This window comes from Bufo bufo, chromosome 9 (assembly GCF_905171765.1).
Source record: "Bufo bufo chromosome 9, aBufBuf1.1, whole genome shotgun sequence".
NCBI classification, from domain to species: Eukaryota; Metazoa; Chordata; class Amphibia; order Anura; family Bufonidae; genus Bufo; species Bufo bufo.
In genome coordinates, this window is record NC_053397.1 from 174,388,735 (window position 1) to 174,411,618 (window position 22,884).

At 43.9% G+C, this 22,884-nt stretch overlaps 1 protein-coding gene across 1 annotated transcript in view; it reads right to left on the reverse strand.

Annotated features, from left to right (window-relative positions):
• Positions 1-2,631: 2,631 nt before the first annotated feature.
• HDAC11 (histone deacetylase 11) overlaps positions 2,632-22,884 on the reverse strand; it is an 80,823-nt gene continuing 60,570 nt past the window's right edge. The window contains exons 7-10 of the mRNA XM_040408249.1: positions 10,610-10,672; positions 8,822-8,918; positions 6,783-6,961; positions 2,632-3,318 (exon numbers count right to left, since the gene is read on the reverse strand). Of these exons, the coding sequence (XP_040264183.1) occupies positions 3,151-3,318; positions 6,783-6,961; positions 8,822-8,918; positions 10,610-10,672 (507 nt within the window). The 3' untranslated portion in view covers positions 2,632-3,150. The remainder of the gene's footprint in view (positions 3,319-6,782; positions 6,962-8,821; positions 8,919-10,609; positions 10,673-22,884) is intronic.

Sequence of the window (22,884 nt, forward strand, 5' to 3'; positions counted from 1 at the left end):
GTATGGCTGACAGCTACTGCTGCCGACTCCCTCATACACATGCATACATTTTCAAATGGATGGGGGTATTAGAATTCTTCCTTTGCCAGTAATCCCCCCCATATGTATTAGATAGTTGGCAGATTTGCCCAATAACGTAATGTGTATAGGGCCTTAAAGGGCATCATCAGCAGATTTGTACCTATGACACTGGCTGACCTGTTGCATGTGTGCTTGGCAGCTGAAGTCATCTGTGTTGGTCCCATCTTCATACTGTATGTGCCGCTCCCTCTGCACTTGGATTGACAGGGCCTGGCAATGTTAACGTAACCCCTGTCAATCAAAGTGCAAAAGACACTGCAGTTGCAGAGAGAGCAGAGCCTCTAGGTGTAACGGAAACGCCCTCGTTGCTCCTAGAGGCTCTTTTGCATATATTAAAACATAATTTATCTCATTAATGCGGGCACATATGAACATGGGACCAACACAGATGCCTTCAGATGCCAAGAGCACATGTAAGAGGTCAGCCAGTGTCATAGGTACAAATCTGCTGACAGATGCCCTTTAAAATGCTCCAAACCTAAAACTCACCACCACAAACTTTCCCTATACTTCATATTGTAAACATAAGAGGCTAGGAAGCCAAGATCAATTCTCTTGTTACTGTCAGTATCACAGGAGTGGTCACCACTGCATTTGTTTCCCTTATTAGCAACCTAATGGGGCCTACTTATCCCCTATTTACAGGGAGTGATGTGCTTAAGACAAACACTTTTCGATCATTGGCCAATTTAAAAGGGTCGTCACTTGCATTGGTATACAATTTCTGTGCATATACTGGGTTGCAGCAAGTTCGGCTGTCCTAATGCAAGGTCTTACTCTTTCCTAGCTCACTGCCACTTTCTAAGTGTAAAAAATATGGCTTAAAAATGTATTTCAATGCAAGTGCATCTATAAATTTTCCCTATTTCTTTTCAGTAAGCAAAGTTTGTTTTGCCAGGGAAGCAAATTCACTTGGGTTTGTTCTTTTATGTCACAGGGAGGAAAAATACTAGTAAAGCAACTGTACAATGTAAGGACCCCACCGCACTACTCCCTATAGATCTGCTGTCTGGATACCTCTCAGTGCCGTCTCCATTAGTGCTCCAAATATAAGAATACTTTATTACAATCCAGTGTCTGGGAGAATACAGTGTAGTGACAGGCTTGGAAAATATACCCACTGTTTAGCTTTCTTCTTTATAAGGGCTCATGCACACGACCGTGGTTTGGGTCCACATCCAATCCGCATCTTTTGCAGCACAGATGCGGACCCATTCACTTCAATAGGCCCGCAAAATACGCGGACAGCACCTGGTGGGCTGTCTGCATCCATTTGTCCATTCTGTGCCATCCGCAAAAATATAAAACGTGTCTGTTTTATAGGATAGGACTGTTCTATTACGGCCACAGACTTGGGAACGCACATGGCCACTATCTGTGTTTTTTGGATCCGCAATTCGCAGACCGTGTGCATGATTGTATTATTTCTACAAGAATAATTAATGACACCCAAACCACTATTGCTAGAATTAACATTTGGCACCTTCAGGCTAAAATTATTTCTTTAAAAGATCATCTCAAAAGCACACAGGTAACTGTTAAGTAAAAATGTATAAGATCGCCATCACCGTTTATTTTTTTAGCGTTGAAAACCCATTAAAGAATTCATTCAAATGTTGATATATTTACAAGGGTATCACTACCACAGAATATGTCATTAATGCCTGAGGATTGCGGGTCTCCCCAAAATCCTAATCTACTGCAAGAACCGGCAGTTTGTGGCCCTGTTCATGGATTTCTGGCTGCTAAATCAAAAGTCAATACAGAATATCCAAGCATCTCATGATGCAAGAGTAAACAGATAAGGTCCCTTTGCCCTGAACGACTATGAGGTATGAACGTTTGCTCCCAATAATTAGCCAGTGTAAAAGTGGTGTCGGGATCAGCTATCACTGGGTAAAAGCCTCGTTGTAGCTGACACCAAAACTTTTTAGGCAGCAGATCATCCTGTGTAAACAGGGATCTGCTGCCCATAAGAAATACTGAATCTGTATGGGGATGAGTGATCGTAGCAAAGATCCCACATCCCTATACAGCAGAGGTGATTGCAGCATGTACATGTAGCTCTCACTGACTCTGAGGGGCATCAGGAGTGACTGTTTAGTTTGTGACAACTGCCTGCACACTTGGCCCATGAAATGGACCTTTACTGATTTCTCATATGGCACTGCTCTGATAGATGACAGAGCAGGAAAGTACTCTCCCTATTATGCCCTGATACAGGCTACCCTTTCATGAAGATATCCTCAACCACAGTGTGAGCTCCCCAAAAAGGACACCCCTGTCCAGACCTTCTCCCTGTCACTAGGAGGCCCTGAAGCTTGGCTCTTTTCATAACTCTCATAAGAGAACATCTGAGATAAGGGTTCCAGAGAAGGTAGCACAACTGTCAGACTTTTATGGCATATTCTGTAAATAGTTTATAAATGCTTAAAGGGAACCTGTCCCCGGGATTTTGTGTATAGAGCCGAGGACATGGGTTGCTAGATGGCAGCTAGCACATCCGCAATACCCAGTCCCCATAGCTCTGTGTGCTTTTATTGTCCCTGACTTATCTCAGCTATGGGGACTGGGTATTGCGGATGTGCTAGCGGCCATCTAGCAACCCATGTCCTCAGCTCTATACCCAAAATCCAGGTGACAGGTTCCCTTTAAGATGGGAATGACGCCTAAACCTGAAAATTCCCCTTAAATGCGTCTTCTGACAAGTCACAGTGCACTGTCGACAGAAGCCATTGAAAGGACAATTAAAGGGGCTGCGGTGCTTTGTAAACTGCCTAAACCAATTCAGAGATAGTGGAGGTTCATATAACTGGAAACCTCTAAAACACTTCCTGCAATACCTCATCATGCCAGAAGATGTTTTTAAGGTGGATTTTCTCTTTAACGTCAGGAAAAATTCATATATAAAAAAAAAAAAAGTGCTCTCAGAATTCCCCACCAAAATAAATACACAGTATTTTAGATTCACATATAACATTTTTCAACAAAATGTAAATTATTGCCACACCGAGTAATAATTAAATTAAATATTAGTCCAGCTTTCAAATTCAATGATCATATCCTGGCTTAATTTGACTGAGAATTAGAAATAAGGCCAAGGTTGTGCAAATTGATTATGGAATCTGCAATTATCCGCGCTGTCCGCTTTTGGTATCCTCCTGAGGTGACCATCAGAATTGGGATGGATCGGCTTCTGGCAATGCTGAACACAATTTCATCTCTCTTTATAATTCCCTAAAGGATAAAAAAAGGGAAGATTATTCTCTGAACAAACTAATAACATAGCACAATGGTTATAGGATACAGAATCTTTACGTTATTTTAAGCTATATGATAGGCACTGAAAAAGTAACTTTCCTTTATAATTTTCCTTCAGGATACATGTTAGAAATATATATTTTGGTTTAGCCCACAAATAATGACCAACATCAGTCATAGGAAACTGTATTGTAAGGGTATTTTTAAGTACTGGTTGGTTCTGTCCCCTTTAAATCTGTCTCTGTCCCCTTTAAATTCTGTATAATAAAGTTTCCCGTGTAATGTAGTAGGTTAGATAATTACCCACCCCCCATTGTGCAGATAAGGCTACATTCCTGAAAGATCTCAGAGACATACGTGATGCACACTGGAGGAGGGGCTGACGGGAAAAACTCTGGTTTGCACACATACATTTGGGGGACTCCACCTAGAAATTCATCCTAGATAGGATGTAAGTATTGATTTGCCCTATCTCTTGTACACCCTGGGGTGTCGGTCATGTGTTATAACAGTCATATGTTATAGCATGACCGACGGAGTCTCACCCAATATTGCATATTTGTTGCACTTCAGCAAATGGCATTTTATCATGTAGATAAAGTCAATACACACCACTTACTAATGTATTGCTATTGTCCATATTGCTTCTTTTTCTGGCTAGACAAATTTTTCGATCACTTTATACACATCTCGTTTCCATGGTTACGACCACCCTGCAATCCATCAGCATGGCTGTGCTTGCATACTATAAAAAAAAAAAAGCACCAGTCTATGTGAGCCACCATGGTCCCACTCACCAGAGAGGCCGGCATTTTTTCCTATAGTGTGCAATCACGGCCACCGCTGATGGATTGCAGGGTGGTCGTAACCATGGAAACAAGAAGTATATAATTTAATAGAAAAATGTATCCAGCCAGCAAATAGGAATATGGGTAATAACAATACATAGTAAGTGGCTTGTATTAACTTTCTCTACATGATGAATGCCACTTGCCAAAGTGACAAAACCCCTTTAAGCTAGTAATGTATTTACTTTTTATCATTCAGTATGTGCTTTGTCTGTTATCTTATATATAATCACACTTAGTAAATATATTTATTCACTTAGCCTGCGTAAGCTTATTCATTCTCAAATCATTTGAATTCACGTTTTTTTCAAACAGAAACTCAAACCCATAACTTCATATGAATGATACATGCTCATTGGGCTCAACCTGAGCCAAAGATCAAAGACATTTCAAACTTTCTAAACACACTGTCACGGAAGGTGTACAGCAAACTAGAAGACACAAAAGGAAGATCCGGCTGACTGGATCCAAAACTAAGGAACCAAAGGGATAGCCCTGCAACAGACCTGGCTCTCTCCCTAAACTTCTCAGCCTATGCAAAATTCTCAATGGTAGAAGATCGCATATCCTCGTACCTCGACTGAATAACCCCTGAACACCCTATAATAGTGAGGGGACACGACCACCGGCTCCCTACACTTGATACTGAGGGAGTCAGGGTCTCCTGGGATCCAGCAAACAGGAAAATACAAATGAATAAACAAAACTTATCTGTAGAAGACTCAGTAGTAGCATCCAGCATGCATATACTCCAGGAAGTTGTATAAACCGCAAAGTGATGCAGTATGGGAAGGGATTTAAAGGGATGCAATCAGTGCAACTACATGACAGCTGAGAGAGGCTAACGAGATGAGAAAATGAAAGCAAAACAAAAGGAACCTCAAGGAGGAGGTTCTGAAGGACGTCTGTCAGAGCTTTTCAGATGTCTGGTGGTGACACACACCCATCCTTCTATTTTATATAAGCCATAACAAATCTGAAATACCCTGCACCACTGCTATTAATAAACAGACCCATGTAAACAATGAAGAAGCCGCAGTGTTCATACAAGGGCCATGAGCCCTTCAAACAGCTGATGGACAGGGGTGCCAGAGTCAGACCTCCGCTGATTTGATACTGATGGCCTATCCCTTTGTCTCATTTGAGCTTAGATAATCCAGACAATATGAACCCTTTCATTATGGATACCTGGCCTTGTGATTCCCAGTCTGACCACCAGTCCAGTGCATTCTTTCCTGTGTAAATAGGAGATCAGACTTTCCTGTGTGGCTGACAGGAACTACAAGATTACATGATTGCCTATCTGGCAGTTCAAAGACATTTCCCCCACCCATCTCCACCATTCTTGTTTCTCTTTATGTCCCTGTATGCATACAGTCCTGCTGAAATGTTTGTCTTCTAGGAGTGCAGTAACATAGTAGAGGACTTCAAATAATGATTATCTACAATATAAGCTCCTTATAGAGCTCCTCAGACTCACACTGCTTGCCTATACTATGTGTATGTGCCTTACATAAGGCAGCTTCACACTGCTCTTCCTGCCTGAAGCATATAGTAAAGCACTGAAACTCTGTAGTGTGAGTTAGTGGATAATTGGGTGCCTTTGATCTACCACTTGCTGCCCTTGGTGATAAAATTCTACCCCCTCTGTCTCTACAAAACCAAAGACATGATGGAAAATAGAGGCTGATTAGGGGAATCATATCTGAGAGGAAGAAAAAGTCAAGATGGCCAACAACTGGAACATCAACTAAACAGGTATACACAAGGCATGCACAAGATCCTCTATATCAGGGATGCCCAACCTGCGGCCCTCTAATTGTTGCAAAACTACAACTCCTATTATGCCCAGACAGCCTACAGCAGGTCATGGTGGGGGTTGTAGTTTTACAACAGCTGGAGGGCCGCAGGTTGGGCCTCCCTGCTCTATATTATTCTTTAATAATAGCCAATGCTGCACTACACTGCTGGAGAGCTTCTTTAAAGGGGTTTTTCGAGTATTTAATATTGATGATCGATCCTCAGTATAGATTGGTAGGAGTCTGATGTTGAGCACCCCTGCCGATCAGCTGTTGGAAGAGGCTGCGCTTCTCCTCTGAGTGTTTCGGGCTCCTCTCAGCTTACCAAACACCTCGCCATCCTTTGAATAGTGGCTGTGCTTGGTATTGCACCTCAGCCCCATTCACTTGAATGGAACCGAGTAGCACCTAGGCCATGTGACTCATGTACATGACATCGCTGGCCAAGGAACAGGCCGCAGTGCTCATTGAGCGCCTAGGTCTCTTCAAACAGCTGATCAGTGGGTCGGAACCTCACCAATAAGATACTGATGACCTATCCTGAGGCCATCAATACTTACCCTTTTTAGAACAATCTGTCACACGTCGTTCTTACACACTGACTTTAGTGAAAAAAACTAAACACTGTTTGGTTAACCTGCTCTTAACATTTAGCACTACAATACAGTATGCCACTAAAGCATTTCTAGGAACATTGCTGCTACTATCAATGGTGGCAAAATGACCCATACTTACGGACTCATGTTGGCTTATATGGTGATAGAAATATCATAGTGAATTATTTGTTACTCACTTGAGGAGAAATTGAGAGTCCTCCAAGTGGATCTCCATCCAGAATATCTGTCCCTGCGTTGTAGACGATCACATCAGGAGTGGTCTCATTCAGTGCCCCTTTTACATGAGTTTCTACTTTTTCCAAATATTCCTCGTCTTCTGTGCCCCAGTCCAGCTCTATTCTCCTTTTTATTGCACCTATATATTGTATAAAAAAAAAAAAACAAAGACCACTTTTAAGTCAAATCTAAACTACATGGATTGTAAAACTCTAAAGAATTGCTACAGCACAAAGAGCAGCTATATTCATAAAGGTTGTGGCAAAAAAGTAAAGCTTTAAATGTCTTTAAGGGGACATTCACATGACCATATCCGTTTTGTAGTCCGCAAAACATGGACACCGGTCATGTGCATCCCACATTTTCCCCTTTCACAGGTATGAACACTACGTAACACATGTCTATTCTTGTCCGCAAGAGGGCATGTTCTATTTTTTCTGGCATTTCATATCATCTGAGAGCATGATGTCCTTAGTCCTAGCGGCAGTCATTGCACTATCATTAGGCCCCATTCACACGTCCGCAATTCTGTTCCGCATTTTGCGGAACGGAATTGCGGACCTATTCATTTCTATGGGGACAGACTTTGTCCCGCTCGGATCCGGAATTGCACTTCCGGGTCTGCACTTCCGTTCCGCAAAAATATAGAACATGTCCTATTCTTGTCCGCAATTGCGGACAAGAAAAGGCATTTTCTATATAGTTCCGGCAATGTGCGGATCCGCAAAATGCGGAAAGCACATTGCCGGTGTCCGTGTTTTGCGGATCCACGGATCCGCAAAACACATACGGACGTCTGAATGGAGCCTTATTCTCATTACTGTGTTGTGGGATCCTGCCAAGATCACAGGGTTCAGACAAAATGTATCTAAATGTCTACGTCCTCCTTTAGGGGTTATTTGCATTCTACAAACATTTAGCAATCGTCTGCTAGATGTGGAACACACCACCTGGAATGATCTACTGGACTCTTTCACCAGTTATTTTACTAACAATACATTGACATTCTGGCGATTCTCACTAGAGATGAGCGAAGTTTACAAAAATTTGATTCTGCTGCTTCACTGAATTTCACAAAGAAAGCACATTTCTTTGTAAGTAGCAGGACATGGTAGTATGGTTACTATATGCACATGTTTATCTGTACCTGCTCCTGATGAAGGGGTTTGCATACCTAACCCGAAACGTGTTGAGCTGTTTTGTGAGCTATTTGTCTACATTAATGAAGCCAAAGTCTTCAACAATACTACTGAGGTGAAGCCTTTTTTCCATACTGGGCAACTATCAGCATTGAAGACTCTACAGGAGCTCCGGTCTGGGGGGTTGTTGGTCCTTGCTGGTGTCTTGAGTTTATCCAGCTGGCCACCCCCCGTGAAGTGAGTTTATTACTACCTTTGGCTATTCCTATATACTTATATATGGCTATTATATGTGATTATATTTCACCAACTGTTTTTATAGGTGTGCTCTAGTAGTGAGTTTATTGTTCACTGACTCCCCCTTTTTTCTTGGGTCACATTGTATAGGGTGGACACCCTACTCTCATTATTTATTAGCTAATACTCTCTTGACCACCTTGTTGGTTTTTTCTGAAACACTTTTGGGTTTTGGCGCTTCTCATAGGGGGTGTAACCTCTTTGACTAGTTTAGTCACTATTTCTTATTTTCATTTACACACTGACCTCTTTCAGCGTGAACACCCCTTTAGCTGCCTCCCTTGCTATACTTGTTTTTCTTGCTCCTTTTTCCTTATCCTCCATCCACTGGCGCCTCTAGTTATATCCTATCTCTTGGAGTCCTCCACTAGATTGGATTAACCCTCGTTTTTTTATTTTCTCTATACCCATACACTATGCGGCACACAGCCATTTCTAGGACACCGCTACTAAAACATGTTCTAACACTGCTTTCACACACATCTCCAGGAACCAGAAGCAACCATCAGGCACTAATAATGATACAAAGGATGTATAATAAAATTAATATAAATTTTACATACTTTTTGCAAGTGCATCTCCAGGGTATATGTGCCGATTGTAAATGTCCATGATGTACACCCTTTTATCATCCATGAAATCTCGTTCATGCCCATTACCCTAATAAAAAGAAAGTAAAAAATGGGATTTTAATACATAAACTATATAAGGCATATAATGCATAGCCAGAATGAATGTCGTATATGGGCCGCCATCTGCACTGTGTGTTCTAATTGGCTAATACAATTGGTTGCTCCGCTTTAATCGCTCTACTCTCAGTAATATTTTACGGTCATATCAGGAATATGATCTCAAAATGTATTTTTATATATTCATTTTTAAAAATACTGATCTAAAATATTAAAGGGGCCATTCCATGATTGATGTGAAAAATGAAAATCAGACATCATATAGTAAATGACAATCTCTTTCTAACAAAGCTGGAACCAGCCCTGTACTCCATATGGGTACAGAAATCTCCACATTCACTGCTTCAATTGCTCTGATAGATTCAGCCTGGGAACTCGAGGAATGGGGGGGGGGGGGGGGTCCTTTCTGCTGCAGCTCTGTCCCTGCACAGTAACTGCCACAGCTTATAACAGAACAGAACATATGGCTGGTGGCACTTGAAGATTTAAATTGAGCATGTTCGAGCAGCTCAATAAGATGGTCAAAAAATAAGGAAAAGAACAAACAGCAGGTGGCGCTATACAGAAATATTTTATTAAATAGCTCACTGGCTAAATTTTTAACTACATGCAATTACAAACGTATTCAGATCCAGGTGCTGGTTTGAAAATGTGACACAACCCCTTTAAAGGGGTTGTCGGACATGCAAGATATTATTTCATGATAAGACCTCATCTAGGTTGATTCACTGCCCGTTTCTCTCATACTATTTACCAAATGCCTAGTTGACGTAATTTCTTCATTACATTGATATATGACAATGTTATTTGCTCAGCTATATTGTTAGAAAACTAATGTTGACTTAACCTGTGCTTATTGGATGGTAAAATTGTTTCAATAAAAAAGAGATTGAACCATAAAGGGGTTGTCGGACATATCCCCTTCTTCCCCCACTCAGCCTCCCTTTGCCCTGCGCTGATACAGTGAGAGCATCCGGTAATAAATTTTTTTTATCAAGTGACAGCAGCATGTCCCCTAAAACGTACCTGCTCCATACAGCTCCAGTCCTCTGCTCTCTCCATCTTCCGATCCCCACGCTGTTTACATCCAGCTGGCTATACGCATGGTCACATGCACCGCTCCAGCCAATGACTGGCTTCAGCTGTGACATGCAGCTTGTGGTCACATCATTGCAGCAGCCAATCATTGGCCAGAGCAGTGCATGTGACCATGCTGGATGTAAACAGCGCAGGGACCGGAAGATGGGGACAGTGCGGAGGACCAGAACACTGTTCTGTTACAAGAAGCAGGCTGCGGGCACTTGATAAAAAATAATTATTACAAGAAAACCTATTTAAAGCTTATTTCATCAATTCCATCACAGACCCTTTAATAGAACAGCCGTCAAAGCAAGCGGCTAAATTTGCCATCTGCTGACCCTTTCCCTGTGGATGACTGGCTGTCCATGTACTGTCATCTTGTTAGTGTCGTTTCCCCCCTTCCATGATGTCCATAAGCTCTAAAAGGGAAATGGATGACAGCTGATCGCTGGAGACAGATAAGCAGGACCAGCGGTAATCAGCGATAGGTCGGCTTCCAATTAAAAAAGGAGTTGCCTTTGACAACTTCTGAAAACCTATAGGAGACCTGATGACATGAATACAATATTTCCACTTCTGTACCTGATGAGCATCCAGGTCAATTATGGTTGCCTTGGAAACACCTTCAACACGTTCAAATAAGAACTACAAAAATAGAATATATAAAGTGCATTACTGACTTTAGTTTTATTCTTAGAAATACACAGCACTAGTAGCTGGGGCGCTGTGGAATCAGTTTAAAGGGTTATTTAATAAAAGTAACCTAATAAGTAAATACAAAAAGATTCATCAATTATTTTATCCCAAAAAAAGAAAAAGACACAAAACATAATTTAGAAAATGTCAATACATAAAAACAAGAACCAAAATGTAAAATAAACAGTATAAAAAGTATCATTTATAACACATCCCAAAAGGGGGGAGGATGAAGAGGGGGTCACAGACCATGGTGATTGGAGGCTGAAGTAAAAGTGCTGCCCCCATAATGATACGCTAGAATGAAATTACAGATGCCGAGTGGGAACTTTAAAAAAAAAACTGTCACTGAGGAATCTACAGGCAGCAGGTTATAGAGCAGGAGGAGCTGAGCAAATTGATATATAAATATATATCGTTCTATGGGAAAAGAGAAAAAAAAACATGTAATTTATCAAATTTTAATCTCTATTTTTCTGAGTTCAAGCCGGTCTATTCGGATATTATCAGCAATTACATTCACTGTGTAAGTGTGTAAACCTAGATAGCTGTTAGTCACTAATAAAACAGTCCCCGTGTACAACTGAGCTGAGAAAAAGCAGAGACTTAAATGTGTAAATCACATTAACTGGATCTTTTCCCATAAACTACTGTACATATATCAATCTGCTCAGCTCCTCCTGCTCTATAACATGCTGCCCATAGATTGCACTGCATTTCATAGTGACAGGTTACCTTTATGTAACAGGTGAAAGGCATTTCTGTGGAAAGAGGGCAACGAGCAGGCAGAACACAGTGTAAACCCTACGAGCCTAGAGTGGGAAAAGGTGGAGAATATACTGTAGGGAACATTGGACATGTGAACAAATGATTAGAAAGGCATCAGAAATGTATAACTTACCAGTAAAATCTCTTTCTTGCTCTTCATTGGGGGACACAGGAACCGTGGGTGCAGCTATGTCCTCTAGGAGGCGTTGACACTAGATAAAGCTGTTAACTCCTCCCCTGGCAGCTATACCCCCTCCAGCCTGGAGAGAGAGCTTCAGTTTGTGCACAAGCAGTAGAAGAAGCAAGCCAACCAAAGAAAAAACATGGAACACCAACCATGCCAAAAGACCCAACGGGGTTCAAATCAGCAACTGCCACAACTGTGGTCGAACAACAATACTGGGTGGGTGCTGTGTCCCCCCATGAAGAGCGAGAAAGAGATTTTACTGGTAAGTTATACAAAAATCTCCTTTTCTCGTCCATATTCATTGGGGGACACAGAAACCGTGGAACATCCAAAAGCATTCCACAGGGAGGGAAAAACCACAGACCAATGGAAGCAATCGTCCCTGCAGGCATCTAATAACTGCCGCTTGCAAGACCACGCGGACCAAGGCAGCGTCCGCCGATGCATAAGTATGCACCTGGTTAAATTTTGTGAACGTGTGTAAGGAGGACCAAGTAGCCACCTTACACGACTGTGCAGCCGAGGCGTAATTCCTCCGAGCCCAAGATGCGCCCACCGCTCTGGTGGAGTGAGCCGTGACACCTAAAGGCGGAACCCTACCTCGGGCACGGTATGCTTCAGCAATTGTAGACCGAATTTAGTGTGCGATTTCCACCTTGGAAGCCGCCAATCCCTTTCGAGGACCCTCCGGACTGACAAAAAGGGGATTCGTACGGCGGAAGGGACCGGAGGCTGCTAAATAGATCTTCAGAGCTCTGACAACGTCCAAACTGTGTAACTCTTTTTCCTTAGGGCGCTGGAAAAGGACAGAAAGCGCCGACACCTGACCCTTCAAAAACTAAGGGCCAGACCAAGGTCCAACCTTGATTGTAGAAGGCAGGACCGTAAGGCGAGAAATACGAAGTGGCGGAACATTTCGGCTTCCACAGAAAACCAGGAAGGACCTCCAGGTCCTGTAATAGATCCTGTAATAGATTCTGGACGACGTAGGCTTGCGGATGCCTTCCGCCGAAAACCCTCTTCGCGTAGAATGGTGGACTTAATAGCCACATCGGCAAACTAAGAGACCTTAAAAACGAATGGAAGACCGGACTCTGCGAAAGAAGGCCATCTCTGAGTGGCAGTGACCAATGACGTCTCCTAGAAGGCCAATCCCAGGGGCGACTAGGATAGTCGGAATACCCTTCATCCTGATCTTCCGTAGAACTCTGGGTAGGAGAGGGGTAGCCCATACCCCAGTGGAGGAGGGGGCCATACCGCAGAGGCCACCAATTCAGAGCTAGAAGAATCCGCCACCTGACGAAGGAGCTGTGCAGTAAGAACCATAGTATGTAGTGGTAACGCAAATACCACTCTCCCAGAAGTAGCCAGCGCCTGCCACGTCGGCGCAAAACTAAGGGGGAGGCGTAAGGCTATCCCGTAGAAGCCATGGCACCATACTGCCCCAGTTAAGAAGAGCTAGCTTTAACACTTTACCTGGAAGGGCTCTGAACAGGAGCAACAGTAAGATAGCATCAGGGTAGAACCCCCAGCTGAGGGGGGACTACAGAGTCAGTGAACACTCGACTTGTGAAACGTACTCCCCATATTTTGCGCAATGGCATATGTACTACGTATTGATGAGGACAATGTCCTGACCGACTGGATGTCACGACCTATGGTGTACGCTGTGACACTGTTGCCACACTTGCGGTTGCCTGCGGCAACGTGTTGCTGTGAGAGCATGCGGTGGCAGTGTCTTGGCCTTCTGGGTGATTGCCGTGACATGGTTGCCACATATGCTGTTGCCGGTGCTTACGTGTTTGGTATGCTTGTGTGTGCACTTCCCCTTTAAGTTGTAGCCTCCCTCTGTCTGGGGCTGTAAGGGTTAACTCCCTGACTGCATGTGGTCACTTGGCTTATATCTTCTGGGGTTTCCTGGCTGGAGTCAGTTGTACTTCAGCTGTTGTTGGTGCTGGAGCTCTGCTCCATTCCAGGGTGTTCCATCTGTCCAGTGAGGGCCACCCTTGTGGTCATAGATGTCGATGTTCTTATGGTGTCTCCTTCCCTTCTTATGCTTTGGTTTGCGTGGGTTATGTTCAGGGTGTTGTATGTCTTGTGTGGTGTTACATGTCTGGTGATGTTTGGTGTCCAGCATGTGTGCTAGACATTCCCCTGTCCCAAGTTTATTGCAGCTATGGGTATCCTGGGTTCCTGTGTGTTTTGTTGTGTGTGCTGTGTCCTTTAATGTTGGTGTGGACAGCAGCACTTGTGCACGGGTTTCAGTCAGTGTGTCTGTGGCAGGTAAGTGTGTTATGGGTTTCGCTTACCTGCCATCTCCATTTGCTGTATGTGTTCCCCTCAGGGGTTAACTGTTTTAACTTTAAGGCACCTTGTACTGGAGATAGAATCCTCAGATAATTTGGTGCTGGCCTCAAGCGGTGGCTGGCCAGACAGGGTTAAGCTATCCTGAGGAAGGGGGGCGGGGCTCAGCGGCTTCTGGGGGGGGTGGCGGGAAGAATTCGCACCAGAGCGCATCCCCACCCCCTGCTAGGGATGTTATTAACCCCCTAAGTGCCCTGACACCAGCGGATCACATATAGGGGGGAGCCTCCTCCGCTCCCTTTCCTGTTTGTCCGCCAGTGCATGTTCCCGGTCCGCAGCAGGGGTGGTCGGGCCTAAGTATTTGCACATGGCCAACCGGAGCTGTCGGTCGGCCGGGGCGCAGAGGGACCTTGAGCGATAGCGCATGTCGGTGAAGCTCTCCAGCTGTCTAATATACTCTGTGTTCCAGTTCCTCACCATCTCTGTTTGCGTCCCTGATCCCCGATCCCCCACCGGCCGGGGGAGTTCACCCCGGACTGGTAAGAACACAGGCTGGAAGCTGCGACGGCCGGCATAGTTCGGGTGATAACCCCTTCTGGACCGGCGCTTCCTGGTGCCCGCTCTCGAAAGTGGCGCAATCTGGTGGTAGCTGCGGGATTTGACCGGTCGCGGGCCGAGAGAGCAGCGCACTCACCTAACACCAGCTCCCGGTCCACAGCGGAATCACTCATCCCCTGCGCACGGCCTCCCGCTGTGTGCAGCAGCGCCTGCCTGAATGTTATTAACCCCCTAGTGCCCATGAAGCCGTCGGCCTAGAGGCGAGGGAGAGGGAGTCATGGTGCTACCATAAATAAGGCTGGTGCCTGTTTCCTGGTGCCCAAATCCTAGGAACAATTGCCACCAAAGAGAGAGGGAGGGAGGGATACTTACCTAATCCCGTGTATTCACCTCATCTTCATCCTCTTCTCTTCACCCTCCCTAAGTGGACTCGAAAGGTCACTTTTTCCAGTAGAATCACCTCATCAGTAGCTGGCACCGGAGTGGCAGGAGTCTGGCATGGCGGGAGGGTCTTCTCCTTAGCGGACCTGGGTGACCCTTCTGCTGGCGGGATGCAGGGAGCGAGGCTGCCCTGGTCCACCTTGTCTTCTTGTGGGGGAGGAGGCAGCGTGGCGGACCAACGCTGGCGTGCTCCCCCGGGAGAACAGTGAGGCGAGGCGACCACCGTTTCCCACCTGTAAAGAAGGAAAATAAAAAACGAAAATAAAAAATCTTCAGAAGCTACCCTGCAGAGCAGGGAGGTCTTGCCTCCAATTGACAATAGAAAAAACTGAAGCTCTCTCTCCAGGCTGGAGGGGGTATAGCTGCCAGGTGGAGGAGCTATTAGCTTTTACTAGTGTCAACGCCTCCTAGAGGACATAGCTATACCCACGGTTTCTGTGTCCCCCAATGAATATGGGCGAGAAAAATGTTTAACCCTTTCCTGATTTTCCGTTCATTCCTGGAGCCATAACTTTTTTTATTTTTCTGTTCACATAGCCGTACAAGTCCTCAATTTTTGTGGGACAAGTTGCACTTTCTAATGGCACTATTTAAAATCACATATGATGTAGTGGAAAGCTGGAAAAAAATCCAAATGGGGTGGAATAAAAAAAAACCCTGTTTTTACAGTGGTAAAACTGACATGTTACCTTTCTTTAGTTTTAATAGTAAAAAAAATACGTCTACAGAGCTGTGTGAGAACTCATTTTGTTGTGGGGTGATCTGTAGTTGTTATTAATTTCATTTTGCAGTGTGTGTAACTTTTTGGTCACTTTTTATTAGATTATTTTAGGGGGTGATGCGACAAATCAGCCATTCTTTTTTTTTTATTACACCATTCGACATACAAGAAAAATATTGTTACATTTTAATAGTACAAGCGTTTTGTGATTCGGCGATGCTAATGATGTATATTTTTTATTGTTTATTTCTTATATAGGGAAATGGGGAGATTAAAAATTCTAATCTACCATAGACTGCAATGATTTAACATAGCAGTCTTTGGAAGATTCACTATGTTCTTAAAAAAAGCCTGCCACACATAGAAACTTACAGGCTTCAGGAGCTACTAGGGTTGATTTTCGTGCAGTTAATCCCCTGAACACGCCTTTAGAAAAAAGTAGCTAGCCATGCACCAAACATCACATGAACCACTGTGATAAATTGTCTGCATTTTTAGATGGCCTATGTTTACACTGTTACAGGTATAGTAAATCTTCCCCAGAGTGCCAAAGGCCAAAAACAAAAAGACATAAAGGAGTTTGTACCGCGCTTCCATTTGCTGCTATGGGAGTTCTGAAAATAGCCAAGCGCTGCCTCAGTTTTTTCCGGCATTCCCTTGCGGTGAGTGGAGAGGTGGCCATGCATGCGTAGTACGCTCTCTATTCACCACTATGGGACTTCTGAAAATAGTGGAATGTGCTCCTATACAAGTAAACGGAATGCAAACCACGCATGGGCAGTGTGCTCTTCTTCACTTTGCTGGCCCCATTCTGGAGATATGAGCTGGTCCCAGAGGTGGAACCTGCACCTATCTGATATTGATGGCATATTTTAGAGATATGCCATCAATGTCTGAGACGGGCAAACCCTGTAAGGGGCTTAAACAGCAAGAATAAAGGCCATTATATAGGAAGTGCTGCTCTCAATCACATCTACTTCTCCCATTCCCCATGCCATAGTTATACACTGAACTAAAGTTTGGCCAATTAATTATATTTTATTTTAATATATTTATTGTATTTTTTGTCCATTTTTTTTTTTATACATTTCTGTAACCCTATTGAGGGATTGATAATTTTGATTACATGTGCTAAATAAAAAGGTGGAGTCACTACATCATAGGGTATTGCTATTTATAGCATATCCAAATAAGATGTTACTTGTACTGTTAATGGATGCAGCTGCTTGCATCTGGTGCTGTGATGATGTCACAACGGTGGGTTTGGCTTGGGCATGACGTCACACAATGCATTATGATGTCACCTCCTGGGGGTTCTATACAGCGCCTCCAACGACTGGAAGCTTGTTTCTGCTTTGCCATACTTTGGTGATAGGAGACTGCCCTCTTGGAGACAATGAGGATCATTCTACTACTTGTGTTTTTGGATTTAATCCAACCTACGCACTCAATGCTGGTAAGTATTTTCTCTTATTGATTGGGGGAAAGATTATTCCTAGGAATTTATACCCAGAATCCCTGAAGTCTAATGTACTCTGGGGAGAAAGGATATAACTGGATGTACCCGATTGTCTCTTCCAGGACTTTTCATACTGGATAAATACCATTCTGTTCAATGAGAGTCCAGCAAATAACCCAAAACCATGGAAGTTTGAGGTAAGTGTCCAAGTGCTATCCATACGATATAAGATTTATTATTATCATGATTAGCACATCCTTGTATATATCTGTATGTTCTTGCCTGACATATTATAGTATGTTATGTTTCAGGACTTCCAGTCTGAGGACACTGTTCCCCACATAAGAATAATATACCATCTCTTTGGGGTGAGTTTACTATTACTTTATTGTCTGTACAGCGCCGATAGAACTATTAAAATACTTATAGACAAGGGCACATGCTAAGAAGGGGAGCTCAGGTCATGTTCAAAATGGTTATCCTAAGCTAACACTCTAAAGCAAGCCCATATCCTCATGTACACAGCAGCCCCTACTATAAGCATCACTAGCATCGCCTGATCCCAGGTGTCCACAGTTCTATATAACAGATTTTGTTTTGTTGCAGGAATTTTTATCAAATCCAGTTGATGACCTGTATGTTCCGCCTGGTCATAGACGGACACGAGAGTGTTGCATTGATGTAAGTTCAGCTCATAGACTCGGCATGTAGTTATTATTTTACCTGCCTCAGCTCCTTTACTCATGGGATCCATGTGCTTATTCTCACTATGTTTTACAGAATAATCAACCGAAATCCACTGCACCCCTAGTGAAGCCAACAATATTTCAGAGGACATATAAATGGATAATATCAAAGTTCTCAAGGGTAAGCTACAAATTCCCACATAATCTGTGTTTGCAGTCAGCCATATTACTCCCCCGGATCTGTTCCATGCTAGAAAATAAAAGCTGCAATTAAGTCTCATAGGTTGCAACTTAGTCTTTCTTTCTGCTGTTTCTTACTTTTACAGGACACCCCACCACCTGTGGTCTGCAGACAGGTCCTATTGGACTGTGTTGGAACATATCGTGCTCGGCTCATCCATGGTACGGTATGTGTTGGATTGATGTCACCAGTCATTGTACTATTTATCTTGGCTGTATGGTTTATACTAAGCCGGCAAGAGGATGAAATGTTCTATCAGCATCCAAGGCTCTCAGCTGCCAAGAACCTGCACATCAACAAGAAGATTGTGGAATGTCCACCAAGGGCTGATTCCAAAATTGTGCAAGGCCCTGTTGATATGCCCCAACCATTCCCACTTCCTGAACGTTCACCATGGATGGAAAGACACCTTTATGAAAAGCGTGACATGACCACATATATGGAGAAAAGGTACATCAAGGCTTTGGAGGAGATTCTTGTCATGAAAAAGTTTATGATGTTCTTAGGAATTAAGCCATCTGATGTGAATCTGATGGTGAAAATGCCATATCATCCTCCACTCTTTCAGCAAGTGTATTACTGCTGTTATGAGAATGTCATCAAACATCCCAAACACAGTATGCCACTGACAGCTCCGATATTCAAAGCCAAGGAGAAGACTGAGAAACTCTTCTGGAGGGTGAAGGCATGTGGAAACCTATTAAAAGTACAAGGAGCACTTAGGACACCAACATGGGCCCCTCTCAACCAGCTACCAAGGCCTTGGTGCATCAGCTGGAGAGACATAAAAAAGATCAGAGAAGCGAAACACTATCTACTGTCCAGAAGAACATCTGTAGGAACAACTATTGCTTCTGGTAAAGTGTCAAGCAAGCATGTGAGATTCAGTAAAGTGGTGCATGTCCGACTGATACCTCCTAACCAGCGTAATAGAATGGCCTATCTCTTTAAAGAACATCAAGAAAGAAAATTCTTCTATGACCCTGATCCTAACCAAAGGATCTTGTCACTGATCCTGCACTCCATCAGACGCATCTTACAATGCCTATGTTGCATCAGGTGCTGCAAAAGCGACGAGGAAAACTGATGTAACAAAGAGGAACGTTACAGCTTTTAAGGAGGAGATCTACGTCATCACGAGTCTACTCCATGGTCGGACGCGCCAATTTCTAGAGTTTAGTAATATATCTTACGGGCAGCACGGTGGCACAGTGGCTAGCACTGTTGCCTTGCAGCGCTGGGGTCCTGGGTTAACATCTGGGACAACATCTGCAAGGAGTTTGTATGTTCTTCCCGTGTTTGCGTGGGTTTTCTCCGGGTACTCCGGTTTCCTCCCACACTCCAAAACATACGGATAGGGAAATAAAAAATAATAATAATGACAACACGTGTCATTGTGTCGTTTTTAAGGGGTTATAAATGGGGCACTGTGGCTCTATATGAAACATTTCTAGACCAACAATCTGTAAGATCTGTCATCTTCCAGACGGGCTGCTGTGCCTGCAAGGATGAGATTAGATGAAAGACTGTAAGACAATCATATGTAGTACTACGGTTGTCCTGGATTAGGCCTCTTTCATACGACCGTATGGCTTTTTCAGAGTTTTGCGGTCCGTTTTAAACGGATCCGTTGTTCCATTTTTTGTTTCCGTTCAGTTTTTCCGTATGGCATATACAGTATACAGTAATTTCATAGAAAAAATTGGGCTGGGCATAACATTTTCAATAGATGGTTCCGCAAAAAACGGAACGGTTACGGAAGACATACGGATGCGTTTCCGTATGCATTCCGTTATTTTTGCAGACCCATTGACTTTAATTGAGCCACGGAACGTGATTTGCGGCCAAATATAGGACATGTTCTATCTTTCAACGGAACGGAAAAACGGAAATACGGAAACGGAATGCATACGGAGTACATTCCATTTTTTTTTGCGGAACCATTGAAATGAATGGTTCCGTATACGGACCGTATACAGAACGCAAAAAACAGCCCGCAAAATCGAAAAAAAAAAAAAACGGTCGTGTGAAAGAGGCCTTAATACAAAAGCCTGCGGAACCAGTAACCAAGGGATAGTTATGTCTTGACAACACAAGACACAGTGCGCTGTCCGCATCTGTAGTTCTGTTCTGCGGCTCCACAAAAAAAAGATAGAGCATGTCCTATTCTTGTCCGCAATCGTGGAAAATGATAAGCATTTTTATCATAGGGACGGCCATGTGCGGTCCGCAAAATACAGAATCCACGCGGCCGGTACCTGTGTTTTGTGGATCTGCAATTTGCGGATAGCAAAACACTTACGGACGTGTGAATGGACCCAGGGGCGGATTGGCAATGTACCCTACCGGGAAGATTCTCGGTGGGCCGATTGCCTTTTACTACTTAGCGGGCCGCTGGCGGCTGTCATTATCATACACTGTGTGTGCACAGGGCCGGCACCCTATGATGCGTATGACAGGCTGTAGCACACATGCAGTACCGGATTATAATAGGGGCGTTTGGGCCCAGGGTGAGTGAGGGGCCCATCGCCGATTCACCATCCCAAACGCCCCATTTGTGCCACCAGTAACTTTATTCTGTATCTGTACAAATATTAATATACTCTGCAGCAGCGCTTCACTTACGCGCTGCCTGCTGCAGTAACAGCCGGCCCGGTCCTGCGACTCCGCCTCCGTCAGCGGTGGAAGGCAGAATAGTGAGGACTCAGAGCTGGGCAGGGCACGTGACTCAGTCACTCACTGCCTGCCGGCCGGAAGCGAAGTTCCTTTTCCCCGCCGGGCCGGCCGCCGATGTGCCCGCCCCATCGACAGACTAACTAATGCCCGCCCCTTCTGTGACCTAACTAATGCCCGCCCCTCTCTTCTCAGTGCCATCCACCTTCATCAAATCGCCGGCTTAGTCTGTGGGCAGCAAGTGGCACTGGTTAGGCAAGTGTACAAGACAGCAGCAAGGAGGACTGGAAGCAGCAGCCAAAGCTCCATAGTAACTTTGAACGAATAATAATGGGCAGCAGGCAGGGCAGTGGGCTGTGTGAGTGAGTGTGATAGAGGCAATCAATCAGAGCAGCCAGTGGCAGACAGACTCCCAGAGGCCGGCAGCAGCCATGTTAGTCAGATTACAGCCACTCTGCAGCTTTGGCTCTAATCTGACTGAAATGGCTGCTGCTGGCCTCAGTCTCTCTGCCACTGCTGCTCTGCCTCTTTTTTATTTACAGGGGCCACTGCCCATCACACCAAGTGTGTTTGACCATCAAAATGGTGCATTATTAATCGCACACCAAGTATTTGAATATCAAAATGGTGGATTATAATAATCCTTCTCTTCACAGGTGCCTAGCCCAACACACCAAGTTTTTGAACATCATAATGGTGGATTATTAATCCCTGTATGATATAGGCATTAATAATCCACCATTTTGATGTTCAAACACTCGGTGTGCTGGGCTAGGGGCGTGTGAAGAGAAGGGTCAATAGTAATCCACTATTTTGATGTTCAAATACTTGGTGTGCTGGGCTGGGCATGTATGAGGAGAAGGATCAATAGTTGATCAGCAGGAAAATTGACTTAGTTGTCCCGAGCAACCAATCAGATCCCACCTTTTATTTTTCTGAAGGTGGAATCTGACTGTTTGCTATAAGTAACCAAGTCACTTTTCCTTTTAACTAGTTTTGATAAATCTTCCCCTCTAATAAATAAAAAAATCAATTTAATATATTATTTGAATGACCATTTACCATTGTTCTAAAAACTTTAATAAAAATTCGAAGTTTGCAAATAATTTCATGTTGTGTAGTTATCTTTAAATATTTGCTATACACTGAGTGCAGAATTATTAGGCAAATTAGTATTTTGACCACATCATCCTCTTTATGCATGTTGTCTTACTCCAAGCTGTATAGGCTCGAAAGCCTACTACCAATTAAGCATATTAGGTGATGTGCATCTCTGTAATGAGAAGGGGTGTGGTCTAATGACATCAACACCCTATATTAGGTGTGCATAATTATTAGGCAACTTCCTTTCCTTTGGCAAAATGGGTCAAAAGAAGGACTTGACAGGCTCAGAAAAGTCAAAAATAGTGAGATATCTTGCAGAGGGATGCAGCACTCTTAAAATTGCAAGCGTGATCATCGAACAATCAAGCGTTTCATTCAAAATAGTCAACAGGGTCGCAAGAAGCGTGTGGAAAAACCAAGGCGCAAAATAACTGCCCATGAACTGAGAAAAGTCAAGGGTGCAGCTGCCAAGATGCCACTTGCCACCAGTTTGGCCATATTTCAGAACTGCAACATCACTGGAGTGCCCAAAAGCACAAGGTGTGCAATACTCAGAGACATGGCCAAGGTAAGAAAGGCTGAAAGACGACCCCCACTGAACAAGACACACAAGCTGAAACGTCAAGACTGGGCCAAGAAATATCTCAAGACTGATTTTTCTAAGGTTTTATGGACTGATGAAATGAGAGTGAGTCTTGATGGGCCAGATGGATGGGCCCGTGGCTGGATTGGTAAAGGGCAGAGAGCTCCAGTCCGACTCAGACGCCAGCAAGGTGGAGGTGGAGTACTGGTTTGGGCTGGTATCATCAAAGATGAGCTTGTGGGGCCTTTTCGGGTTGAGGATGGAGTCAAGCTCAACTCCCAGTCCTACTGCCAGTTTCTGGAAGACACCTTCTTCAAGCAGTGGTACAGGAAGAAGTCTGCATCCTTCAAGAAAAACATGATTTTCATGCAGGACAATGCTCCATCACACGCGTCCAAGTACTCCACAGCGTGGCTGGCAAGAAAGGGTATAAAAG